The 27,761-nt window shown below is 35.4% G+C and overlaps 1 protein-coding gene across 1 annotated transcript; it reads right to left on the reverse strand.

The window, feature by feature from the left end:
* Nucleotides 1-27,658, reverse strand: LOC125680761 (nephrocystin-3-like). The gene is made up of 28 exons (XM_048920523.2): nucleotides 27,047-27,658; nucleotides 23,077-23,290; nucleotides 22,276-22,420; nucleotides 21,610-21,759; nucleotides 20,329-20,561; nucleotides 17,845-17,930; nucleotides 17,637-17,720; nucleotides 16,359-16,500; nucleotides 15,485-15,661; nucleotides 15,230-15,333; nucleotides 14,665-14,779; nucleotides 14,348-14,491; nucleotides 13,868-13,965; nucleotides 12,953-13,135; nucleotides 12,552-12,693; nucleotides 11,661-11,825; nucleotides 9,627-9,727; nucleotides 9,320-9,442; nucleotides 8,806-8,906; nucleotides 8,524-8,621; nucleotides 6,629-6,870; nucleotides 6,425-6,500; nucleotides 5,973-6,103; nucleotides 5,426-5,597; nucleotides 5,113-5,181; nucleotides 4,715-4,840; nucleotides 4,039-4,164; nucleotides 1-3,278 (listed from the first exon to the last, which is right to left on the reverse strand). Exons 1-28 carry the CDS (start codon nucleotides 27,292-27,294, stop codon nucleotides 3,135-3,137), a joined length of 3,939 nt encoding a protein of 1,312 aa, XP_048776480.2. The 5' UTR covers nucleotides 27,295-27,658; the 3' UTR covers nucleotides 1-3,134.
* Between the last annotated feature and the right edge of the window lie 103 nt (nucleotides 27,659-27,761).

The following is a 27,761-nucleotide window of genomic DNA, read 5'->3' on the forward strand; positions in this document are numbered from 1 at the left end:
TATCTATTTCAATAATAATTTATGAATAGATAAAAGATGGATTTCAACAGCAACTTATTGTGCATACATGAAGTATTGGAAATATGTCGAGGTCATTGCAGCTTTCCAAAGTTTTCATAATCATATTTCATCAATTAAACCACAATATTATTGCATATCATCAAATCTATAAAATATAGAACAGTGTTAAAGGAGAAGAATGTTTGCACTTTCTATACATCTATCCAATCTTGTATGATCAACTCTAGTATAGAAGGACTTATAGTAGGTAACCTTTTGACAGAATAAAGCTAAATATCTTTTGCACACTTTTAAAAACAACATAGAACATGTATGCAAATCATAACGTAATAAATGTAAAATGGATGGCAATTTCAAAAGACTTACAAAAGTTGTAGGACTGACAACCTCAAATACTGCACACATTTCAGCCCAATGATACTCTAAATTCAATCATTTATAGGAAATTATACACAATGTTAAAACAAAATGGCATCAAAAACAAGCTGTTCCTTTGTCATATAACACACCAATAATCACAGACTGAATTATTGTAAATTAATATAAATGCATAATTTTTATACATATGTATATAAAAATCTTGAATAAAAATTCTATATCTTTCACACTTTGAATTCAAAACCTCAAATCGAACTCATCACAGTTTAAAACTAATATAAATCACCATTCAGCAGTTCAAACTGATCACAGATTTTGAGAAAACATACCTGGTATACTAAAAAGAACAGCATCTTGTCATTTAAACAACGGAGTAAAATATTTCTTAATTCAATACCAGGGTTTGTATACAGAATGTGTATTGAAAATATCAGATCTAATGATCATGCATGTTAAAAATGGTAATACTTTTGACATCAATCAATGAGTTTATCTGGCTGAAGGTTATTTTTTATATTCATGTAAGCACATTATCAGGATTATACATGCACCAAATTTTGTGTGGCCAGTTGTTTTTGAATCTTAGAAAATAACCAATCACATCACGGGCAACGTTTAACCGTCATTACTGAAGTCAAAACTTCAACGCAGAAAAACTCAATTTCCAACAACCAATCACATCACGGGCAACGTTTAACCTTCATTACTGAAGTCAAAACTTCAACACAGAAAAACTCAATTTCAGTGTACATCATAACATTATTGTTACACTACGCCTTTCTGAACAAGTTCAAAACAAAATATGGGCAAATAGAAATCAACTGAGACAGCTGCTGGGGACGGATTGAATATTAATAGGACGGACTAAAATAAGTCTGCTTCTGGTAATACTGATTTATTGATTAAAGGATAATTTGGTGGTTCTACAAAATAAACAACTTCAACATGCTAATTTTCAAATCTAGCCTACAAATATTTATTTTTCTTCTCATACACGCAAGTAATAATTAAAGATAACCAATATGGAATCTGCTATCACTGTAATGTGAAACCTTAAAATTAGCCAACTATGGTATATGTGTGTCACAAAAATGTGCACATTGAAAGGTAGTTATCACACTTATAATCTTGTAAGTACACGGTAGATTTCAGTGTTTGTGGTCTAGTATTAGCTCCAACCAACCAAAGGGCAGCTACTAAATTCACTATACTGTTCCTCTTGTTCAGCTAACATTAAACAATGATTATCAGGTTATACTAGATTTGAACATATAGTCTGATGCAATAATTTTATTCCAGGGTATGTGTGTGTGTTATTCCACAAAAAACACATTTTTCTTTAGCTCACGTATGGTATTACCTCATTCTTCAGTTTACTTGATTCCCTACCCTTTAACAGACATTTTCTTCAGTTTTGAAACAAGGACAATACAGTTATTTTCTGATGATTTGAAACTGATTATGAATTATCACATACATGATTCAACACAACACTTCACATAATCTGGTTTGATTGACTTCAGTAGCTTGTAAAGTAAAACTTGTGAGAATACTTTTGGTTATTGCATTTATCAAAGACTTCACGACATAAAGTTTTTGTTTGTGAATAAGAAAACCGTCTTCTGAAAAATATAATCACAATATACAGTTGTTTTTTAAAAAATCGAAAGTGTAGAGTACATATTGCATCAAACTGTACACCCTACATCCCACTTTTATTATGGAAATGACGTCTTATTTCTTACACACATATTTCTATTTGTCTTATTAATATTCTAAAAGATGAGAAATTCAGGAAGTGTTATTGAATCGTGTCGTTTGATTATAAGTCACAATTAAATCCTGTTACTTCAACATGCAGCCACAAGGAAATCACTGCTGTTCACTTAAAATTGGAGTATCATTTCCAGTGTAACTACATCATGAAAATCATTTACAAATGTAGGTAGTCCACGATGATTGCTTATCTTGTGTGACATCACAACGCCACGATGTCTGTCTAAGTATTGCTGTCTTTATCTGAACTAGATTAAGGTGATCATTTCTAGTTCATCTGTGTAATTTGATTATGACCTGCTGAAACACCCTCCTCCACTTACACTGAGAATTGCCCATTTGAAAAATGTCTCCAAGACGACAGTAATTTTTTAAGTAAAGCTGTCTCTGAGGGTATGATTCCATAGATTTTATTATTCATAGAGATAATAATGGTAATTTTTCTTCATCAAAAAGGTATTTTTACCAGTACAGAGGCCAGGCTGGATTTTTAAGTTACTGCTTGTTGGGTTGTGTTTAATAGACCGCCATTATTTATGAACTCTTGTGTAGATTTTCAATAAATACATGAGATGAGATACCATGGTAAGATGAGAAACATGTTACCACGGTAACATGAAAAACATTTTACAACAAGTTAATATTGCTGAACAAAATGCAATCAGAAAATGTTCCATAAACTACCAGTATTCCACACATGAGGTTTGCTATCACTGAACACCAGCATATCTTTGGCACAAGTTTTTTTTTTGTAATAAGAGTCAATGCAAAAATTACCACAAGTACAAGCCTCGGTTACACTCATCATATTCATAAGTTACACGGTATAAAAAAAACATACGTGATAGTGAGAGTATCACGGAGAACCACTGGCTTGCTGGAGTACAGATGAATATTGTAATTAAATACCTAAAGATAAATTCTTAATGAACCTTGAAGTTCTTGTACAATGCCTCTAACTATGAGTTCATGATGAGTTTCACAGTAGAATTTGTGTCACTGCTGGAACACCTCCTTGACAAGACCTTAACCCCATATGAGTTATCACCATCCTTGATTTCTGTGGCTCTTTTGTACAGTTTGGCTGCAGTTTCAAAATCCCTCTGAAAGAAAAGGAACATGATGAGTACGTCTTTTACATTTTCTTATCTTCTGCACCCAGTACAAGTCATTATTTTGAGTATGTAAAATTGCAGTGGCAGATCCAGAGTGGGGTTCTGGGGGTCGAAACCCCCTTTAGTCAGAAAAGTTTGCTAAAAAGGTTTAAAATAGGAAGAATTGTTATAGCACACTAAAACTGAGGTCTGTAAGGTACTGGCTAGTTTTAACCAGCAATGTATCTATAGCAAAATTAAAAACATTGATAGTATGTATGGAAACAGTAAGAAAGCAGTTTTGCCTAATAAACATTCTTAGTCTGATGAATGGTGATGTAGTCTGATCTTAACAACGTATCAATCTTTAAAAATCTTAATAAAATCAAAGTTCAATAAAAACAACATGACATTGTGAATATATGTATAACAATAGATTGATTGTTGGTCATAATCATTTTAAAATGAGGAAAATTTATGCCATTTATGGAGGATAAAATTGGTCAAACAACTAAACCAGAATTAATGGGAGATATAGCTATTATATATGAAAAGCAGCAGATGTTGAAAATTCCATTTCTTTGCTTTGCATTCAACCACATTTAATTGTCAACATTCTATGCACAAATTGAGAAAATCAGAGAATAATGATGCAATTTGTGACATCTCAATTAAGCAGACAAACTTACAATGGTATTGAATTAATTCGAGAAATATCAAAATTGTACACCTCACATATTTTACCCTGCTACACAGTATGACAATTTACCATTTCATATTTCATGACAGCTAAATTCCTGAGTGTTTCCGCAACCCTGGGATGGTGTGGACCCATGCTTTCCTCATAAATCTGAAGGGCTCTTTTATAAAGAGGTTCGGCATCAGTATATTTGTTCTACAAAAACATTTCTGAGCATTCTAAATTATGCAAGAACCAACAAGATTATTACACATCAAAGTTCTAAAGATAAATGTCCAACAAGATTATTACACATCAAAGTTCTGAAGATAAATGTCCAGAAAATTTCATTGCAATCTTTTCTATATGAATTAATTTCTTCATACATGTACATGTACAGTATATCACAAACTCCGGTATGACTTTATATAAACACATTGATTAACAAGAATTCAAATAGTGCATAAGTGGAATTTTTAGCGAGACACAAATTTAGCAGTTTTCCCATGAAAATGGATATATATTTAGCGAAAGCTAATTTTAACGGCATAAATCCAAGAATGATTACTATTACCTCTAATATGGAATAAATTATTAGCGATATTCAATTTTAGCGATTTCATCACTCTTACTAATAATGCCAAAATTAAATCCTCGCTAAAAATTCTTCTGATACGGTATGTGTGCGGAATATTTTTTGTGGAATAAGATTACTGAACGTGAAGGGCTGTACCATTTCTATGTGGCTCTGACATTATTAGTGTACCTGTTGGGAGTATAACACAGCTAAATTAACACAGGCTGTGGCCACAGAAGGGTGTTCAGAACCAAAGGACTTCTCACGAATCTCTATAGCTCGCTTATACAGCGGTTCCGCCAACTCAAATTTACCCTACAAAGAATGTGTACGACATATAATTCCTATGCTCCAAGTGATTAAAAACACACTGATTTTTCCAACAACAAAGGTTCTAAAAAATGACCTCAGAAGTACAGTGAAAACAAAAATGTTGCTTCCAATGTATTAGCTAACCAATTAAGGCATCTGATTTGTAATAATGCTATTTTACATATCTAAGACAATGACATTGCAGTAAATTGATGGTAAAAATAAACATTTAACAGTATCCAGAGACTTCTAATCTTGTAAGATTTCTGATTTACCTGTTTCCTGTAGAGAAGCGCCAGGTGTTTTATAACTGAGGCCACACTGTCATGGTTTACACTGAAATGCTACAAACAACGATTTCTGTCACAGCCTTGTTAACACACAAGTTAATCAATTTCAGTTGAAAACTTTAATACACAAAAGCATTCACTGTGTTCACATTATTAACCTGGGAAAGATGTCCTAGTAAAACTGGATACATAACTTAATATTGTTCGTGGGATACTCCTACACGTTATCCTATCTGATTCTCTCTGTTACAACACAGCACAACTACACGTAAATCTGCTTAAAATTCCCTGTATTTACCTTTAACCTTATTTGTAGAGCTCTCTCATACAGAGGTTCTGCTTTGTCATACTGTTTTCTATCGTTGTACAGAGCAGCCAGATTGTTCAGAGATTGGGCAATATCAGGATGATCAGAGCCTAGGGTAGCTTCTCTCATCTCCAGCGATCTCTTCAGCAGAGACTCTGAGGCTCTGAAATTTTTAAAACAAATATATTTTTCACCCTTTCTTTTAATGGCAAGTGACTCATGAGCCTTAATGGTCATCCACGTAATAGACAGCATTATTAATTAATGTGTTACTGTAATTATTCTTATCATCTTTTTTAAATGTAAATTGTGCTTTGCTTTCCACCTTCAGATTTTTCAATGTCCAGAAGTAAAAAAGTATTTTAAGGAATTCAGATCCTGGACTTGCAGTACTACACGATTACTGCTCCCTGAAGCCTCGTAAACTAAACCAAGTCATAAAATTTCACAATCTCTTTCGAAGAAAAATATAGTCAACAAGTAATTGACTATGAACGTCTCTTTGATTACGTTTTAATACGTGTACAGTATTACTTACTCAAAGTCATTTTGTAAGTAGTGTAGAACTCCTAGCTCATTAAGGGTTCTTGCAAGGTCTGATGAATCTGGGCCTATTGCTAACTCCTCCAGCTGAAGAGCTCTCCTCTGTACAACTGATTTCATCTGGCCCTGTTATTAAAGCAATCCAGACATTCCAAATAAAATGTACAATACAGGCAGTATGAGATTGATACAGATCTACAAATGTGCATTCATATTGTATATAGGGAAACTTTTTTGCCCTATGTTGCATTAACAATGAATGTATGATATCAGCTTATTTTAAACATTCCCATGAGCTATTTTTGGTACATAGAATAATAAGTAAATCAAATTTTGCCCAGTTTTGAATTCACTCATTTAGGATAAGAATAAAACTGGCAAAACTAAAATGGGGGCAGAGATTTCACTACACATGTATACAGTATAATACGAAAACAAAACACATACAGAATTAGATCGAGGTGTTTTCACTTTCTTCCTTATAGACACAGCTCTCTTCTTAAGAGGTTCTGCAAGATCATGTCTGTAAGATAACAGTAAGAATATTCAAATCTTCCAACCCCAGTAACAGATACACAATCAATACTTATCAACAGTAATAGACATGTTACTTTAATCTCCACATACGGCTGTGTTATCGTTTTCACTTACTTGTCCTGTTTTTGATAGAGAACAGCAAGAGCATCTAGCTCCTTGGCAACCAGGTAGTGGTCAGATCCATATCTGTCCACATAAATGTCCAGCGCCTGCTTGTAGAAAGCCTCTGCTGTGGAGAACTTCCCCCACTGAGCATGAAGTCCAGCTAGCTGGTGGTGGGATCTCGCTACAACTGGATGGTCTGGATCAAGAGCTATCTCTCTGATCTCCAAGGCTCTTTGCAAAGCTGGAACAGCCTGAAAGTTGGAGAGAATATAAATTTGTAAGAATGAAAGGTTCTCATTGCAATGGGGGAGAAGAAGGTTGATGAAAACTTAACAAAATTATCATAAATTCTATTTGATATGCTTTAAGTTGCTGCTCAAACATTAAAAAGCATAGCAACTTTGTTACTGGTTTTTATGACATCAAAGGATTCATACACACTGCATAAATAGCACTGATATAATAAAATAAACTAGAACTGTCCTAGTGGGACTAATGCTCCCCGCAGGGCACACTGGATGGAGGGAAATAGTGAATATGTGCTCATTAAAGAATAAAAGAAAAGGTTAGCAAGCTCACTTACTCCATACACCCACAATGAATGACAATGCTACACACAATGAATGACAATGCTACATACAATGAATGACAATGCTACACACAATCAACAGCAATGCTATGCATAAAATAAAACAAATTACCTTTACATCTTTAATAATGTTTATTTGAATGGCAGTATGTTGGGAATATGGAACTGGCATTACTCTATTAAACATCGTATATTTTTTTCTTTTTGAATATATACATGCGTATGTGGTCAACACAGGGGCCCCGATGTTTATGTTGAAAAGGGGCATAACTCCCAGAAAAAAAAATCAAACTGGAAATTTCCTGTGAACATCCACATCTACATATATGTCTATACTAAATAGACAAGAACTGGAATGACAGAGACCAAACCTCTAAGTTCAAAAGGGGCATAACTCCCCCAAAAAATTGCATCAGATGTATATCTACACAGCATGTCCATTTAACTACAATGTTTCATGAAATTCTGTTGAGCGGTTTCAGAGGATTTGTGCTGACAAGAACAGGACTAACTGACTGATGGACAAGTCAAAAACATTATAATCTCATCAACTCGCTGTATAGGGTATAATATGCAATTATTTCATGCCTATTTGGGAAACAGTCAAAACTATTGTCCCTAGGTAATAGCAAAGACCCAGGAAACTGTTGTCAGAGGCTGTAGGCCGAGGACAACAGTCTCCCAGGTCTTCGTCACTACTGATGGGCATTAGGTTTGACTGTTTCCCTAGTAGGCATGAAATAATTGTTTTATTACCTAATCTGCTAATCAGGAATAGTTTCTCAAGTGACCGGGAAACAGTTCATCACATGACATGGGAAACAGTTCGTCATGTGACCGGGAAACAGTTCGTCATGTGATTGGGTAATAGTAAGTTACGTGACAAACTTTTTCACCCAGATCATTTTGTGTACCTTCTCTGCTGATTAAAGTTGGAAAACAGAAAAAAATATGTAATGTCAATTCATATAGTAGATCAGGTAATAATAATGCTTCTTAAGATATACTCTTGACAATGACAACATACAAAAATGTAATATCCCACCTCAAAATGGAAAAAAAAAATCTCCAACTTCTTTGAATGTTAAAAAAATCTCAATCAAAATAGCAGGTGTACAACTTCATTATTCACAAAAATTATACACAAAGTTATCAAATCTGTTCATCAGTGTTAAACATACTCTTGACAAATTAAACCTACGGACGGGACAGACGTACAAGGTGACACCAGTATACCCCCTAAACTTCGTTTGCAGGAGATATAATTATCTGATATTGATGATATACAATGGCTAAATTGCACTACAGAACACACCTGATTCAGGAGTCCCAAGTCTTTGAGGAATCGTCCAAGAGATTCATACATGTCGGCAATACGAGGGAGAGTGATCAGTCCTCCATGTTGTCCTACAACTACAATCAATATCACGATTGATAATTGTATTATCTCTTCAGTCTTCAGCTTACCCAGTCCAGTTAACAAAATGTTATCAAATTCTACACATATATATGGCTTAAATTGCATTCTACACTCTTTTTTACTTTTTCATGACTTTGAAAACAATCACAATGTGCAAATACATTACAAAATTCTTACCTTCCTCCATCTTCCTGGTAGCGGTGAAGTAAGCCTGAGCCATGCTGTTTTTGTCGGTGGTGATAAACTGCCAGTGGCTAATTAACTCTGCACATCTCCCCCTGTTAAAAATGGCCACAAGCTGTCTTTCATTTAAACTTAACGATATGTATAGTGTTACCTACACTGAACTGTAAAAGAAATGTCACGCTACAAACAAGCTAAAAAAAAATTGGATACAAAATTGCTTATTCATAATGTGCTTTTGTGGAATTTATGGAATATTGAATGTATACTAGTATATTAAAATTATATTATATACTAATCTGATTTCCTAATAAAGCTTTTTTAAACACTTGTATAAACTTGTGTGACATTTCTTTTGCAGTTCAATATATCATGACCGACAAATTTTTGAGAATGATTAAATGAACAAGATTTTCCCAACTCTAATAATTAAATTGAAAGTTTACGAAGTTAAAATCTTCTATAAAAGAATGACACTGTCTGGATTCCAATCTGATGAAGATTTCACCTTGCATACAGTCTCTGGAATATACAGAGGTTCAGTATACACTTTTCCAGACTCTCCTTGTCGCCTTCGATCTTCAGTAGCCATGGTAACTCGTCTGCAACACGGCACGTAACCTGCCCCGGGCTGTAAAAGGAACATTAGACTATGTATAACTCCATCTGAAACACGCAATCACCAGTGACTAACTTGAAATTACAGTGACTTTGTATTTACAAATATATCAGATGTATCTTATATACAATAAGAATAGACAATCTGCATATTATATCACTCATGTATCTTGCCTCGTGAATGACATTCGCCTCACCTCATAAACTGAGAGAAATATTTAGTCAGATCTTTCCTATGTTGGTCCACCAATCTAGTCTCATCTTTTCCAAAACAGTAATCCTGCACGGCACTTCTAATCTGTAAACAACAACAATCCCAAAACAGTAATCCTGTACTGTCACTTCTAATCTGTAAACAACAACAATCCCAAAACAGTAATCCTACACTGTACTTCTAATCTGTAAACAACAACAATCCCAAAACAGTAATCCTACACTGCATTTCTAATCTGTAAACAACAACAATCCCAAAACAGTAATCCTATACTGCACTTCTAATATGTAAACAACAACAATCCCAAAACAGTAATCCTGCACTGCATTTCTAATCTGTAAACAACAACAATCCCAAAACAGTAATCCTGTTCTGTACTTCTAATCTCTAAACAACAACAATCCCAAAACAGTAATCCTGTACTGCACTTCTAATCTGTAAACAACAACAATCCCAAAACAGTAACCCTTTACTGTCACTTCTAATCTGTAAACAATAACAATCCCAAAACAGTAATCCTGTACTGCACTTCTAATCTGTAAACAACAACAATCCCAAAACAGTAATCCTGTACTGTCACTTCTAATCTGTAAACAACAACAATCCCAAAACAGTAATCCTGTACTGTACTTCTAATCTGTAAACAACAACAATCCCAAAACAGTAATCCTACACTGCATTTCTAATCTGTAAACAACAACAATCCCAAAACAGTAATCCTGTACTGCACTTCTAATATGTAAACAACAACAATCCCAAAACAGTAATCCTGCACTGCATTTCTAATCTGTAAACAACAACAATCCCAAAACAGTAATCCTGTACTGTACTTCTAATCTGTAAACAACAACAATCCCAAAACAGTAATCCTGTACTGCACTTCTAATCTGTAAACAACAATCCCAAAACAGTAATCCTGTACTGTACTTCTAATCTGTAAACAACAACAATCCCAAAACAGTAACCCTGTACTGTCACTTCTTATCTGTAAACAACAACAATCCCAAAACAGTAATCCTGTACTGCACTTCTAATCTGTAAACAACAACAATCCCAAAACAGTAATCCTGCACTGCATTTCTAATCTGTAAACAATAACAATCCCAAAACAGTAATCCTGTACTGCACTTCTAATCTGTAAACAACAACAACCCAAAACAGTAATCCTACACTGCACTTCTAATCTGTAAACAACAACAATCCCAAAACAGTAATCCTGTGCTGTACTTCTAATCTGTAAACAACAATCCCAAAACAGTAATCCTGTACTGCACTTCTAATCTGTAAACAACAACAATCCCAAAACAGTAATCCTGTACTGCACTTCTAATCTGTAAACAACAACAACCCAAAACAGTAATCCTACACTGCACTTCTAATCTGTAAACAACAACAATCCCAAAACAGTAATCCTGTGCTGTACTTCTAATCTGTAAACAACAATCCCAAAACAGTAATCCTGTACTGCACTTCTAATCTGTAAACAACAACAATCCCAAAACAGTAATCCTGTACTGCACTTCTAATCTGTAAACAACAACAATCCCAAAACAGTAATCCTGTGCTGTACTTCTAATCTGTAAACAACAATCCCAAAACAGTAATCCTACACTGCACTTCTAATCTTTAGTTAATAACATGCAGAAATACTAAAAATCTGATTAAATTTTTCATATCTAATCACAAATCCATACTCACAAATAGCTTATAAAAATAAAACTTACTGTAATTTGTAATTATCTTAGCGTATCTAAAATTATGTGTAAATGTAGGTCATGAACAACTGTCAGAGCGCAATCTCGACTTAGGACTAACTCGTATAAAAAGTCTCTTTATATCTCAAAGTCACAGATTTATATTTTGATGCAGATCATTAATTAATTGGAGCTGGTGCCAAAGCCACCAAAGTAGGTACATATACAGTATTCTGTGCACAGAAAGCTCAAATTCTTTTCTGATTGTGTTACTTTCCCACAATATTAAACTTTTTTGTCTGATGCTCAGTATTGTGGCTCACCTGTTCGTGGGCAAATGAGAGTAGTCCCCCCTGGTACTTCAGCACCAAGTGGTCGGTTAGGACCTCTGTGAATATGGCCAGAAAATTCCAAGACAGATTGGGAATCAAGGCCATCAACTCAACCTCACTGAGTCCACTCCGACTGGCGTACAAGTATCGTAATATCTAAAAATTGTTACAATAAAAGTGTAGGTAAAAAGCAGACCTCATTAACTATGAAATTCATTAAAAACATAAATTTTATAACAAACCTTCCCAATTTTAAAAATTGCCTAAGAAATGTTCTTGAATTTGATTTAAAGATCAAATTTTTCATTTGCATATTTAACACTTCTGATTTCCATGATGAATATCCATGTATATTATTAATTCAGTAACTTGATCCCAAGAGTCGGATCATGTTGAGTTGACAGGTACAAATCATCAGATCAAACGAAACAAGAAGCATCAAGTTTGATCTGATGATCCGCACCTGTCATTGAGACGTGATCCAACATCTTTGGAACAAGGTACTGTAGTAATGATGAAATCATTGTGTACACCTTTAATATGTATATTCGAAAAAAAAATTATTGAATCAATTCCTAATTAGCTGTATTTTTGTGTATGTAGTCTTATCAGTGATACTGTTAATCACCTTCCACATAATCGTGCATTGATACACTTTGACATCATCAATTGCAGAGGATGTTGAAATAGATTAAGAAAACCAGTGTAGGGATCTAGAAAGTCGGATCACACACTATGAAATCAATGGTATCAAAACAAGGAAAAACAATGGGATTGTTATAAAAAGTCTTACTTATCTTCTTTTGAAGTTGTTTATGAAAATTATAATTAGTACATGTATTGACAAGTGATAGTTATCAAACAAGTCATTAAAACACTCACACATTTCAGAGAGCCCCTTGTTTCCTGAGATTCCAGACTAATCCGCAGAAGATCCAGAATTTTGGCATACAGACTGACACAATCCTGACAGGTTAACAACACATCCAGCTGTGATCCAACCTGACCATCATGTTTTAAATACCTAATAAAGAGTCAAATATTGAAGTAATACTGAATTCCCCAACACAGAGTTCTATAACCTCTTGTCTCAAGGAATGGATGCCTTTCTACAATTGAAATATCTTATTCAGGACCATCTGTTGAAGTAAATCAGGTTCTTTAATATTTTACTTATGTTAAAATTCATTTTAAATAGTTAATACAAAATTGAAGATTTGAAAAATGGCACTACAATGATCATTGAAGTAAATAAGTCTCCTTTAAATTATCGTTTCTCATACCCTGCAATGTGCCTGGCCAGCACCATGACATAGAGAGGGCTACAGGTCGCCGGCGTTCGACAGTGAGTCAAGATCAAGCTGTCCTCTGAACCAATCTGGGCATCCATTGTGGCAAGCTCAGCATGGATCAACTCCTTCACGTTCTTATTGCTGAGTGGTTCCACATGCAGTGTTGGCCATGATCTAATGAAGACAACAAATGCTTTAAACAAAGGGAGATAAATCATAAAATGTAGTTGTTGAAAGGAAAGAAACAATCCTTTTTCAACTGCAAACAAACAATTTTCTGACAGGGTTTAATTTTCATTGTTTTTGAAGTAAACACTCACAAATTCTGATCCTCCACAAACAGGATAAACTGAACTCCCTAACAGAACGACAATTCTCCACAAACAGGAGAAACTGAACCTAACAGAATGACAATTCTCCACAAACAGGAAGAACTGAACTCCCTAACAGAATGACAATTCTCCACAAACAGGAGAAACTGAACTCCCTAACAGAACCACAATTCTCCACAAACAGGAGAATCTGAACTCCCTAACAGAATGACAATTCTCCACAAACAGGAGAAACTGAACTCCCTAACAGAACCACAATTCTCCACAAACAGGAGAAACTGAACCCCCTAACAGAATAACAATTCTCCACAAATAGGAGAAACCAAACTCCCTAACAGAATGACAATTCTCCACAAACAGGAGAAACTGAACTCCCTAACAGAACAACAATTCTCCACAAACAGAAAGAACTGATCTCCCTAACAGAATGACAATTCTTCAACCACAGAATCAAAAACCAAAGAACATCCCAACGATTTTAAAGAATTATTTCCCATGATTCTTGAAGATTTCGTTTATTCCTGCTTTATCTCATAAATAAGAACTGTTGCCTTTCTAAAGGACCTTGACCTACCTCCAGGCCTGAGGACAGGTTTCCTCGTCTGCTGTCACGATGACCCTAACATCCACAGGTAACGGATCCAACAGCCATTTTAGGTGAATTTCTGCTTGCTATTAGAAAACAAAATCTTTTATTTCAAAATATACCAGGTAAAATTCTAAAGGTATTACTCTGGGTTAATGAGTAAATATCAGTATTTCTAAATACATGCACATATGCAGTATTTATCCATTCCAAATGTCAGAAAAGTCTGTTAATTATATCAAAGCAATAAGGTTGTAAAGTTTGAGATGTTTTAAAATTGACACAAAAATCTACACATCTGAAACTCTTTAATGGAAAACAATTTGATATATAAATAAAATACCTGTATATGTGTACAAAATTGAACATGCTAATGTTTATCGGGAATGATTTTTATTGTGCATCCCATGTTGATTAAACAAAACTAACTGAAAATTTATGTACTCCCTGTATATACTCTGACTTTACCTGAAATCTGTCAATTGAATCTAGAACTAGTATGACTCCACCAGGAGTCTTCTCGGAAACCTTTTCCAGCCATCGTGGAAATTCCTCCACTAATCTGATTGGATCAGCAGTCAAAGCTGGTGGCGAGTTCACCTTCTGCATCAGCTGTTACAAAAGTAATCACGATACAAGTACACTCATATTTCTGTTATCCTCTTTCGATCCACTATTCAAATTGCTCATCTTTAGTAATATATAAAACTACGTGTATATCTATGTAGATTAATGTTTATCTGCAGGTTTTTGAGATTGTATAACTTTATCTACTGAGGAATTACTTGTGAGGTCAGTCTCCTGATCATGAAGACGGGATCAGCACTGACTGACGATTCTGAACCCACAAAGTGGTACAAGACCAGACCAGAGGGGGTCTTCTCGTGCTGTAGATTCATCCTGAAATATACAAGTACAACATAACCTGTGTATTTCATTTAAAGATTGCAGAAAGTGGTATGTAAGGAAAAAATAATGTGTGTTTGTTAACACTTTACCCCTGAGCTGTGAGCTGTAAGACCAAAAAACCCACTAAAAGTTAGCACTACATGTATGTCTCTGAGTGTAACCACATTCACACTTTGCAAATCTGATCTTAATGAATACTTCGACTTTTGTTGGTTGCATAGCTTTGACTTTCAATTTACCATGTACAAAATCTCTAACTTGAATAGGTCAAATGTCACAACAATTACAAACAAAGAGACAAATTAAATTAATATCAGCGTTTTTCAGGTTATTCTTGACTGCACACATCTCTAGACTTCAGCTTTATAAACAATGTAATTCACATTTTCCACTTCAAGCTGCCACATTAAATTTCACTTTTCATACAGAGAGAACCTTTACCATTGAGCCAACAGCAATGACCGTCCAGATCCTGGAGCACCACTGATTAGTAATGGAGGAAGAAGTCCGGCTGAGGAAATGTGAGCATTTAGTCTCTCATAATGCTAAAAACAGGAAATTGCTACATTAAGTTTGTATAAAATCTAAAATTATAGTGAAAATCTTCTGAACATTCTAGAATTATAGTGAATTTTTCATTCACTTCCAAGATTTCATATCATTGCTGTTATTTCTACAAACAACAAAAACTCAAACCTTCTCAAACCCAAGTTCACAGCTGGATTTTATGGCAAAATGAAATGCCTCCATCTGTTCATAGTCTCCATGTGTGTCCCAGACTTGTCCTCCACATATTTTGTCAGGTCCTTCAATTTCCCCAGCCACATTTTCTTCATCCTCAATTCTTTCATGTCCAGTGTCCATACCCACCTCCTATAAATGACAACAACCGGCAACTGGAGATTGTTCACTATTTATCAAATAATCAGCATTCGCGAAATTACACATGCACATATAGGCTTGGATTTCTCGAAAAAAGCTCAAATTTAAGGTTTCTTTTATTTGAACAGTCAAAATTTGAGTAAAATCTCAGACTTAAGTCCAAGTTTCAACTTGAATTTTTTTTCCAAACATCCTTGTCAGATTTGTAAGTGAGAAATCTCATGACACTGCATTAAAATCTAGTACATATATAACTCTATGGTAAACATAACAGCAGATATAACCATGATACAGAGAGGCAATTATTGAAAATACACAAAGATGTTAGAAAAGAAAAATCCAACACTGCATTATCAAAGAGTGAAAACTTAAATGCATGTAAATTAATGTCTTTAATATGAAAAGAGGGAGGACGACAACCAGGGAGACCAAAGATGGCCTGGAAAGCACAGCTAGAAAAAGACCAGCGTAAGTGGGGACTTCGTGATGTCAACCCATTGGACAGAGATGCCTGAAAGTCAAATGTTAGGTCTGCCATGCGTGCAGCAAGCCAGTTACCTGGAAGGGAGTCCACTGCTGTGGAAGATGCACCTAATCCTGCACGTTAATCAAAATGCCGATGATGATGATGATTAATAATGTATGAATATATTATAAATGCCACGGATAAAGAAGTGACTAAACCCACCGTTTTGATCATTTTTTCAATTTCTGCCACTGCTTGCTCTACTCCACGTGAAGGTGCAGTGTAACCATCCATTATTTTGGCGTTTCCTTTCTGTCTGACTTGGTTTTTCAGTTCACTTGCTTCTGTGTGACTGGCTCTGCCACTGGAAAATGTCAAACGGAGATGATCAGATACATTCACTCTAAAGGAACTCTACCGATTCTATAAATATCTGCATGAAAAATGACAGTTTATGGTATACATTTGTATATCTAGAATTGAATATTGTTAATCCATGTTCTAATTCATTCTTGACAACTTTGAATGTACGGACACTTGTATCACTGAGATTTTCATACTGTAAAGAATAAAGGTCTTAAATTCTTTGCTGCAATATGATTCAAATTTTGTACACTTTCATAAATGAATTCATCCCTTGCCATGCCTGTCTATGTTTGTTTTAAATGTCCGTGGTACCCACTGGATGACATAGTCACAGAAATCCACGATTAGGATGCTGTATCCTTAGATACTCACAACAAGAGGCCCATGGGTAACATCGCTCACCTGAGTCACCTTGGCTCATATCTAAAGATTTTTCCTATATATTTGCATGTGAAACTTTGATCCCTATTGTGGCCCCAACCTACTCCCAGGGGCCATGATTTTTTCAAAATTGAATTTGGACTATGTCAGGAAGCTTTCATGTGAATGTAAACTTTTCTGGCCCAGTGATTTTTCAGAAGAAGATTTTTAATGATTTTCCCTATATATTTATATGTAAAACTTTGATCCCCTATTGTCGCCTCATCTTACCCCTGGGGGCCATGATTTTAATAAACTTAAATCTTATGTCAGGAAGCTTTGATGTAAATTTCAGCATTTCTGGCCCAGTGGTTCTTGAGAAGAAGATTTTTAAATGACCCCACCCTATTTTTGCATTTTTGTGATTATCTCCCCTTTCAAAGGGACATGGCCCTTCATTTGAACAAACTTGAAAGCCCTTCACCCAAGGATGCTGTTGGCCAAGTTTGGTTGAAATTGGCCCAGTGGTTCTGGAGAAGTCTAAAATGTAAAAAGTTTACAGACAGACGGACAACAGGCGATCAGTATAGCTCACTTGAGCTTACAGCTCAGGTGAGCTAAAAATCACTGCCAAAGTCAGCGAGCAATTATCAATTGCTGAACTTAAAAAATGAAATAAAGTGTCCAATCCACAGATTCATTAAATGACCACAGTGGGATCATTGAAACTGGGACTGGACACTTAGCCCAGTACTGGGCCACACCCAGTTTTACCCCTTTCCATCTCTGAAGGAAAATACAGCTGACACATTGCTACTGTTTTCTAAATAACCAAACTTGTACTCCCAGCTAGTGAACCTGCAATTACAGAAAAACAGTTTCATTTTATGTGAATAAATTATTTCATTACTCAATTCACATTTATATACATTTTTTAACATCTCGTAGGACAAAGAGACATAGAAGTTCTTAATTTACAAACCTGTCTGTGGCATCTCCTAGAAAACCAACAAAAATGGACGCCTTTTCTATCTGCCTCTTTCTGGTCAGCTGCTGTCTTTCGATAGCCTTAAAAAATTACAAAAAGTTATAAAACATCTTATCAGCATAACTACAAAAACAAATCAAGATTAATTAAAAATTACAAAAAGTTATAAAACATCTTATCAGCATAATGCAAATCCAAATTCATGTTATATATACAATTGTACATTTTATAAAAACAAGAGGCCCATGGACCACATCGCTCACCTGAGTCACCTTGGTCCATATCAGAAGATTTTCCATATCTATTTGCATGTAAAACCGTAGTCCCTATTATGGCCCCAAACCTACCCCTGGAGGCCATGGTTTTTGCAAACTTGAATCTACACTATGTCAGAAAGCTTTCATGTAAATGTGAACTTCTTTGGCCCAATGGTTCTTGAGAAGAAGATTTTTAAAGATTTTCCCTGTATATTTGTATGTAAAACTTTGATCCCCTATTGTGGCCCCATCCTACCCCAGGGGGGCATGATTTTAACAAACCTGAATCTGCTCTATATCAGAAAGCTTTCATATAAATCTCAGCTTTTCTGGCTTAGTGGTTCTGGGAAGAAGATTTTTTAAAGATTTTTCCTATATATTTGTATGTAAAACTTTGACCCCCTATTGTGGCCCCATCCAACCCCCGGGGGCCATGATCTTAACAATTTATAATCTGCACTATATCAGGAAGCTTTCATATAAACCTCAGCTTTTTTGGCTCAGTGGTTCTTGAGAAGAAGATTTTAAAAGATTTTTCCTATAAATTTGTATGTAAAACTTTGATGCCCCCCTTGAGGCCCCATCCAATCCCCGGGGTCCATGATTTTAACAAACTTGAATCTGCACTATATAAAAAAAAACAAAAAAAACGAGAAAAAACAAACAACAAAAAAAAAACTTTGATCCCCTATTGTGGCCCCATCCGATCCCTGGGGGCCATGATTTTAACAATTTAGAATCTGTACTATATCAGGTAGCTTTCATATAAATCTCAGCTTTTCTGGCTCAGTGGTTCTTGGGAAGAAGATTTTTAAAGAATTTTCCTATATATTTGTATGTAAAACTTTGACCCCCTATTGTGGCCCCATCCGACTCCCGGGGGCCATGATTTTAACAATTTATAATCTGCATTATATAAGGAAGCTTTCATATAAATCTCAGCTTTTTTGGCTCAGTGGTTCTTGAGAAGAAGATTTTTAGAGATTTTCCCTATATATTTGTATGTAAAACTTTGATCCCCTATTATGGCCCCATCCGACCCCCGGGGGCCATGATTTTAACAATTTAGAATCTGCACTACCTAATAAAGCTTATCTATAAATTTCATCTTTTCTGGCCCAGTGGTTCTTGAGAAGAAGATTTTTTAATGACCCTACCCTATTTTTACCTTTTCTTGATTATCTCCCCTTGGAAGGTGGCCTGGCCCTTTATTTTAACAATTTAGAATTCCCTTTACCTAAGGATGTTTTGTGCCAACTTTGGTTGAAATTGGCCCAGTGGTTGTTGAGAAGAAGTTGAAAAAGTGAAAAGTTTACAGACGGACGGACAGACGGACGGACGCCGGAATACAGGTGATCAGAAAAGCTCACTTGAGCTTTCAGCTCAGGTGAGCTAAAAAAAACTACTGAGGTATTGTCCAATACATTTTCATGCAAGTAATGAACATGAAGTAAAATATGATTATATTTGCAAATCACCATCGACAACTGCAAGTACGATTTTTATATCAAATTGTTTTTTCTCTCTCTATATTTTGCTGAACCACAGGTCACATCACTCACCTAAGCAGTTACATTTTCATATTTAAAACAAAACTGCACTCTGAATCCCCTGGTCATGTTATTCAAATTTTCCTATACATGTGTATATCTATGAAACTTTAATCAAGTGTGAATCTATGCTACAATGTATATGAGGGTGCTTACATATTTTTTTTACGGGAGATTGCACAGTTAAAGTTTGTCAGAAGATTTTTAAAAGAATTTGCTTATACATTTCAGTCTTTATAAAAATTTGAAAACTTTATTGCAGAGCTGTCCTGGCCTTGGACAAGGTTTAAGGTGTAACTGAATTAGAATCTACACTATATGAGGATGCCTGTTCATTAATTTAATAAATCATTACCCTGAGGTTCTTAAAATTGTTCCTATACATGTACATTCCTTTGTAAAACATTGATGATCTTCTATTGTGACCCTGAGTCATGGTACACATATCAACAATTTGAATCTACATTCTATCACAATGCATGCCCAGTAATTCAACATATTTCACTCTTGTTCTTGAGAAGAATTTTAACGAATTTTCTTGTATATTCTAATAAAGTAATACTTCATATCCCCATTGTGAACTCAAGGTCATGGTTTTGACAAACTTAAATATTCATTATACAAGGAATCTTTCATTCATGTACTGATGTCATTTATCGCACAATTTGTACCTGTCCTGTAAGGTTAATAGTGTCGTCCAGTGTCAAATGTATCACGATTAACTCCCTTCCTCCTCCATTACAAAGCGAAGCCAGGTGAGGGAAATACTCCTTCTGAAATATCTCCACCTCTACCTGAGTATCGCGGGGAGCCGATACGTAGATTCGGATGACAGGACTGAGGGCATGCTCCGGGAGACTAGGAATGATCTTAGTCATGCTGGTCATTACTGAACTCCAGTCCTCTGCAAAGTCACATACAAAAACTCACAACTTTTATAGTGTTTCCTACACACCAAAGAATCCACTCTCCGATTCCAAACAGAGCTTAACCATTTATTCCCGTATCTTATTTTTAATATCACTTGTTTATTCAGGAACACATTAGTTCTAAATTCATTATAGGTAATCAGATGAGAGTTTTATGATACTGGTATTCTGATTTCACATGAGTTGAAATTAAAGTCTTAAAATGTTTCATCAATAATGCTACCTCTGTTAATGTTGTTAAAATGTTTCATCAATAATGCTACTTCTGTTAATGTTGTTAAGATGTTTCATCAATAATGCTACCTCTGTTAATATTGTTAACAATAATGCTACCTCTGTTAATGTTGTTAACAATAATGCTACCTCTGTTAATGTTGTTAACAATAATGCTACCTCTGTTAATGTTGTTATCAATAATGCTACCTCTGTTAATGTTGTTATCAATAATGCTACCTCTGTTAATATTGTTAACAATAATGCTACCTCTGTTAATGTTGTTAACAATAATGCTACCTCTGTTAATGTTGTTAACAATAATGCTACCTCTGTTAATATTGTTAACAATAATGCTACCTCTGTTAATGTTGTTATCAATAATGCTACCTCTGTTAATATTGTTTACAATAATGCTACCTCTGTTAATGTTGTTAACAATAATGCTACCTCTGTTAATGTTGTTATCAATAATGCTACCTCTGTTAATATTGTTAACAATAATGCTACCTCTGTTAATGTTGTTAACAATAATGTTACCTCTGTTAATGTTGTTAACAATAATGCTACCTCTGTTAATGTTGTTATCAATAATGCTACCTCTGTTAATATTGTTAACAATAATGCTACCTCTGTTAATGTTGTTAACAATAATGCTACCTCTGTTAATGTTGTCATCAATAATGCTACCTCTGTTAATATTGTTAACAATAATGCTACCTCTGTTAATGTTGTTAACAATAATGCTACCTCTGTTAATGTTGTTAACAATAATGCTACCTCTGTTAATGTTGTTAACAATAATGCTACCTCTGTTAATGTTGTTAAAAGGTCCCTCAGTCTCCATCATGCACTGGGCAAATTCTGGTCCCCTCAGTGTTGTCTGGTGCCCCTGGCTGATGTTACTTAGCGAAGGTTCACTTTCCAGGGCAGTCCACCAGTCTCCTGGGTTTGGACTTCCTGTAAAAATTATTCATAAATCATATCATAACATAAGCTTAAAATTCCCTACACTCAGCAGGGCTCTTATTATATAATTTGGAATTTGGGTCATCAACATTTCCTTATATTTGGGAATGAAAATAAGAGCTTTACTCATGAAAGAAAAAGTGAGCAAGCTCACGTACCCCACACTGAATGAGAATGCTACTGTTTTGGGGAAAATAGTGCCATTTTGGCACAAAGAACAGAGCAATTATCAGCCCCAGTTTCTGAAATTTGAGAGCCCTGTACTGATAACATTTATATCATATTTATACGTCCATAATTAATTCTTTTCCTTTGCGACACAAGTTTACATGTGTAATTTCTGGTACTGCATTCATGTAACTATACTGGAGAACCGAGAATTAGCCAAGAGAGATAACTAATTAGTTAATAGAATTTTTGTGATCCCAACTCCTACATCGCCAATAATTCTAAATGTAGATGGGCGCTAAAACTTTCAGTTTCTGTTATACAGCATTTGTTACCTACCCAGTGAAGCATCAAAGTCGGGTCTGTTGGAAGTTTCTGAGTCCTCTAAGCTATACCCTGATGCCACTTTGAACATTTTATTTTCTAAAGCTCTTTTGTCCCTTAGCAATGTCTGTAGTTGTAATTCCATATTTTCCCTGAAAATCTGAAAGACAAGAAGAACTTAAGCTTTAAATGATGACCTTTTAACACATCTTTTGTGCTGAGGATGTGAAATGGGGCACAGATATATTGAATAATGCATTACAGTTTGTTATGAAAATTGATATTACACCATTGTGTGTTATAAGCGCACTAAACGTCAAAAAATAAACATTCAGTGTTTATATTGTCATTGTAATATCCCATTTTCTTGAATTCTTAGTCAACACGGTGGAACAGCCATGGAAGAGACATGGCTGTTGCGTCTGTTATTGGTTGGATTAGCATTGTGACGTAAACATTATTGTTTTGTGTGGTTTTGTGATGTCTTTGTGAATTGTTGTCAAGTAAACCACAACTTATTTCTAACTTTTCATACCAAATTCATGTTGGAATATAAATTGTTAAACTGTTACTTACTGTTTAAGAAAAACACTGATATTTGAATAAAAATGACCAGTAAGCATTTTACATGTTTAAACAAAATACGGTTCAAAGGACTGTACAGGATGAAATTGAACAAATTGAATCCCAAAACATACAGGTGATAATTAATCTCCTTATCATGTACGATGGAGATTTTACAAAATGTTCATGTTTTGAGCATGTGAGCCTGTTTTATTATGCATGATAATATGTTTGAACATATCTACTTCTCACTTTGAAATTTCTTTGGACTTTGTCTCTGTCACTTTGAAATGCTGCTGCTCTGACTTGTGCTGCCTGCTCCGCGTCTATTGCCCGGTCTCTTTCCGCCCTTAGATTGGTACATGTTTTCTGCAGGACTAGGAGCTCAGCTCGAAGTCTTTTGTTTTCTATTTGTAACCTTGTCTCCTTTTTCTTTATGTCAGCTATATCATTTTCTTTGTTCAGTCTACAACATTTTGAATACAGGGATGTATCAGTAATATACATGAAATATCAGTTTTAGCCCAATTTTTTAACTATAATTAAAATTTCAATGGCAGTTAAAACTACAGAACTTCAACAAAAAGAATTATATGACACTCTGATGTCCATCAGAACTGATAAATACATGCCTCCAACAATAAACCCATATCAATTAGATACCATGCCTAATCCAATTTAAAAGTAAAAAATGTAGGAAAATTAGACAATATATACCAGGTGCTTAGAATCACCAAAATTACTCCTAATCATTGAAATGACCAAAGAAATGACAAAAATTACCAATAAAGGGGCTGAAATGACCTCAGTATATGTTCATCTATATGTCATCTAGTCACATATCATGAAGATTGGTCATGATTTAAAGGAGTTGTAGCCATAAAACCAACTGTTACGAAGTGTAAATCTGAGTTATTTCCCTTTACAAAACCCTGTATATCTGTAGGTGGTTAGCTGAATTCTAACTGAATAATTGTTGTTGTAATCAGTGGTAATATTCTAAAGTTTGGCTTACTTTTCATTCCAAAAATACTCCTTTGACCCCCCTTTTCATTCACGAAGATCAAGGATTGTATTGATGAATCATTGATTATTTCACAAAGGGTACACAATATTTACGCTTTGCAATAGTCAGTTTTACGGCCACAACTCTTTTAAATCGTTACTATTGTCCAATCTTCATGAAATTTGATGTGCGACCAGATGACATATAGATGAACATATACTAAGGTAATTTTGACCCTTTTATTGGTAATTTTGATCATTTCTTGGGTAATTTTGGTGATAGGCAGTAATTTCAGTGATTCTATGTACCAACATGTATCATAGGCCATATTCCTTGACATGTCCCCAAGAGAGTCATATCCTAAAGTAGACTTTGGAACAGAATCTAAGTACTTAACTTCAGTTGTGTTAAATGTTACTAATAATGGTGAGTCACTCAGAGTCAGTATACTTGTATGTAATTTACACAATTAAAAATATACATGTGATTTAATTAGTGAATGCGAATGAAAAATAAAATCTATTTTCTTATCTTATAAAGTAACATGATATATAGCCATCACCGGTGTCACTACCGTTGCGTCACGCACAGGGCTGATGACGTTGCAAGGAAAACGTAAATACAACGGAAAATAGAGGTAGGTTTAAATGAGTTGTTACATCGCAGGGCTAGGGGGAAGACATATTATTGGTAAATGTATCAGGGTTCCAGATTACCGCTCGCCCACTCGCATTGGCGACTTTGCTTTGCGTGTGGGCACCCAAAATTTCTGTTCTCGTCGCCCACTTGGTGACCGTAATTGTCCGATCAACATTTTTCTTTCCGACCGATCCGAGTTCTAATGTAAACGAAGTTCAATTTTCAGTTGAGATTTTACCACTTTCGAGACATTCCTGGGGTATCAAACCTTCCAAAACGTAAACCAGAAGAAGTTGAAGAACGCAAGGGTTACTTGAAACGAAAGGAAAGCGTCTATTTTTACCAAAGTGGAAAGAAGGGGAGAATATGGTTCAATGACGGTGTAATGGGGATGGTATGTGCTGTGGGTACAAAACATGACAGGAGAGGTCCAGTCGTTATGACAGCTTTCCCGAGTTATAAACTTGACAGCATTGTGAAGCTGAGAACTTTCGAAATTGCATAAAAAGTTTGAAGAAGCGCGTGTTGAAATCAGACACTGCGAAGATCATAAGTCCATGAACTCTAATATTTTTGCTAGGTTAACAAAATGAGAGTGGAAATGAGAGAGAGAGAGAGAGAGAGAGAGAGAGAGAGAGAGAGAGAGAGAGAGAGAGAGAGAGAGAGAGAGAGAGGGAGGGAGGGAGGGAGGGAGGGAGGGAGGGAGGGAGGGAGGGGGTGTTTGAAACAATTACGGAAATGGAAACAGAATTTGAATATTGATATTTTAAATGTGAGTGACCTGATGTTTCTTTTTTCTTGTTAAAAAAATCATGTTTTCAATTTTATATGTGTGGGCTACTAAAATTTCATGTGGGCTAAATTGATTTTTTATTTAGGGGCCCACTTAACCCCTAAGATATTTAGTCGAAGTTGGAACCCTGTGTATGATTATTTAATGTTAACTTAGAAAATAAATTGTTTATATTTATATTCAAATTGCTGAGACTGCTTGGTTTAACATTGATATTCGGGACAAAAGGAAATATATTTTCATAATTTACAGGGACTGATGTTCTCATAAGAAGAATTTGAAATCCTCATTCTACATCCATTCTAGTTACAGTATATATGGCGGTAATCCGAGATTCCTCTTACTCTTACCCCTGCTTTTATATCGTGACATACATGTGCGGGGGAGAGTCAGAGTGGACTCCATATTGAAAAATGGGAATTCAGCGACATCAGCTGGTGTTGCTGCTTTACCTACCTCTTGCAACTTTATTTCGCAGATAACAGGGCTCGAAATTAACATATGTCCGTCAGTCTGTGACTGGCTAAAAGTCTGGCGGACTGACTGACATTTGTTTTAGTCAGTCCGATGGGACTGGTTAATTTTCTAAAGCATCATTTTGGAAAATATACTTAATATGAAATTTCATACACATTTGGCATGCTTTGATCTGTTTAATCAATCGGACGAATCTGATTCGTAAATATAAATCCCACATTTAAGTGTTACAATATTGTCTAAGGCATAATGAGTTAAATTTCATTTTAATGATATCAACAAAATATATTTGATTATTTCTGGAAAACTCTGTTGGACTAGTAATTTTTTCTGCAGACTGGTTAAAATTATACCCCATCAGTCCGGCGGACTGGTGACATAAAAAGTTAGCTTCAAGCCCTGAGATAACACGATGCTATCGCCGTTTAAACATCCCAAACACCGACAAATGAAGCATCAATTGAATTAGGTTGCTGCCTCGACATTCGATTTCTTTGCGCATGACGTCAGCACATAAACACACAAAATTTCATCGTTTAAATGGCAAAAACATCGTATTAATTATGATCTCTTTGTAGAATAATCTTCCGATAACTGAATCCTCGCGTCTTGGAAGATAAGAGGTAGGTAAACAGCGACACCAGATGGTGTCGCTGAATTCCCACTTTTCAATATGGAGTCCACTCTGATTCTCCCCCGCACATGTCACAATATAAAAGCGGGGGTAAGAGTCAGAGGTATCTCGGATTAATATAGTGGTTACATATTTTCCCTCACATAAATGCCCCCTGAGGGCCCTTGATTGGTGAATAAATAAATATACATAATCCCTCATTTAGGCAGGATATGGAAATATACCTTGTTGTGGCAAGTTCTATGTATGGCATGTACCAATTAATATTTATTTTCACCAGCAATATAATGTTTACACATGTATAGCCAAGTTCAAGTGGAGTCAAGTCAACTCGTACCCTGACCGACTCGTACCCAGGTCAACTCGTACCCAATAGGTCAACTCGTACCCAAAAGGCAAAAGTCAACTCGTACCCAAGAATCTGGTTACGAGTTGACTCCTCCTCTTCAATATGATGATAACTCGTACCTAAGCGATATGTCACTTATATGCGCATATATATATTGCATTATGTCCAGATTCTTAGGTACGAGTTGACTTTTGCTTTTTGGGTACGAGTTGACCTATTGGGTACGAGTTGACCTGGGTACGAGTCGGTCAGGGTACGAGTTGACTAGAAATCGTTCAAGTCACAAGAACTGGAAACTTGTACAATAAAGGAGTTCATATTTACCTGTACATCTCAAATTCCTTCTTGATTTTCTCCGCCTCCGGATTTTCCAGATCCACCGACAGTGCTGACTGTAAACTACCCCCAATCCTCTTATTTCTGCTGGAGCCATGACTAAATATCGACAGCTTTCCTCTGGGTTTTATTTCCACAGGGATTCTCTTTATCACACCATGACTGCTTCCATTTAGGTCGTTGCCAAAAATATCGTCATCTTCTGGGTTATGCAGAAACGATCCACCTGTGCCCATTTCGTAACAAATCAAAATATACACATTCTTCAACCATTACTTAAATCTTTTTGTAATGAATTCAGAGTATTGGAAGTGATTCCATCGTCAACAAAAACTGCAAGTTCCTGAATATTTTGAATGTCGATCCCGACTTTGCAAATAATTTAACTTACCGGTAATATTTGAATACTTTTCCCCGTAATATTTAACAACAGAAATGGTTATTGGTGGATTGGACAGTCTTATGAGGAACTGACTTCACAATTGTCCATAATTCTTGAGAACCAAAAAAATAATAATAATAATAAATAAATAAAAAAAAAATTCAAAATCCCAGAGAGGGGTCAAGCAAAAGCACACGCACAAAAACTATGAGACTCCCCCCCCCCCCCCCCCCCCCCCCCCCCCCCACTCCAACTTCACATAAAGGGTGAGATGGAGTGGGGTGGGGTGGGATAGCAAGTGTGTGCGTCCCTCTCTACATG

This window comes from Ostrea edulis, chromosome 2 (assembly GCF_947568905.1).
Source record: "Ostrea edulis chromosome 2, xbOstEdul1.1, whole genome shotgun sequence".
NCBI classification, from domain to species: domain Eukaryota; kingdom Metazoa; phylum Mollusca; class Bivalvia; order Ostreida; family Ostreidae; genus Ostrea; species Ostrea edulis.

Coding starts and splice junctions, on each gene's coding strand:
- LOC125680761 (XM_048920523.2), bottom strand. CDS start 27,294: ATGGGCACAGGTGGATCGTTTCTGCATAACCCAGAAGATGACGATATT. Junction 22,421..23,076: donor AAGTCCAAAGAAATTTCAAA/GTGAGAAGTAGA, acceptor CTTGTCTTTCAG/ATTTTCAGGGAAAATATGGA. Junction 15,662..16,358: donor TTGAAAAAATGATCAAAACG/GTGGGTTTAGTC, acceptor TGTCATTTATAG/GAGGTGGGTATGGACACTGG.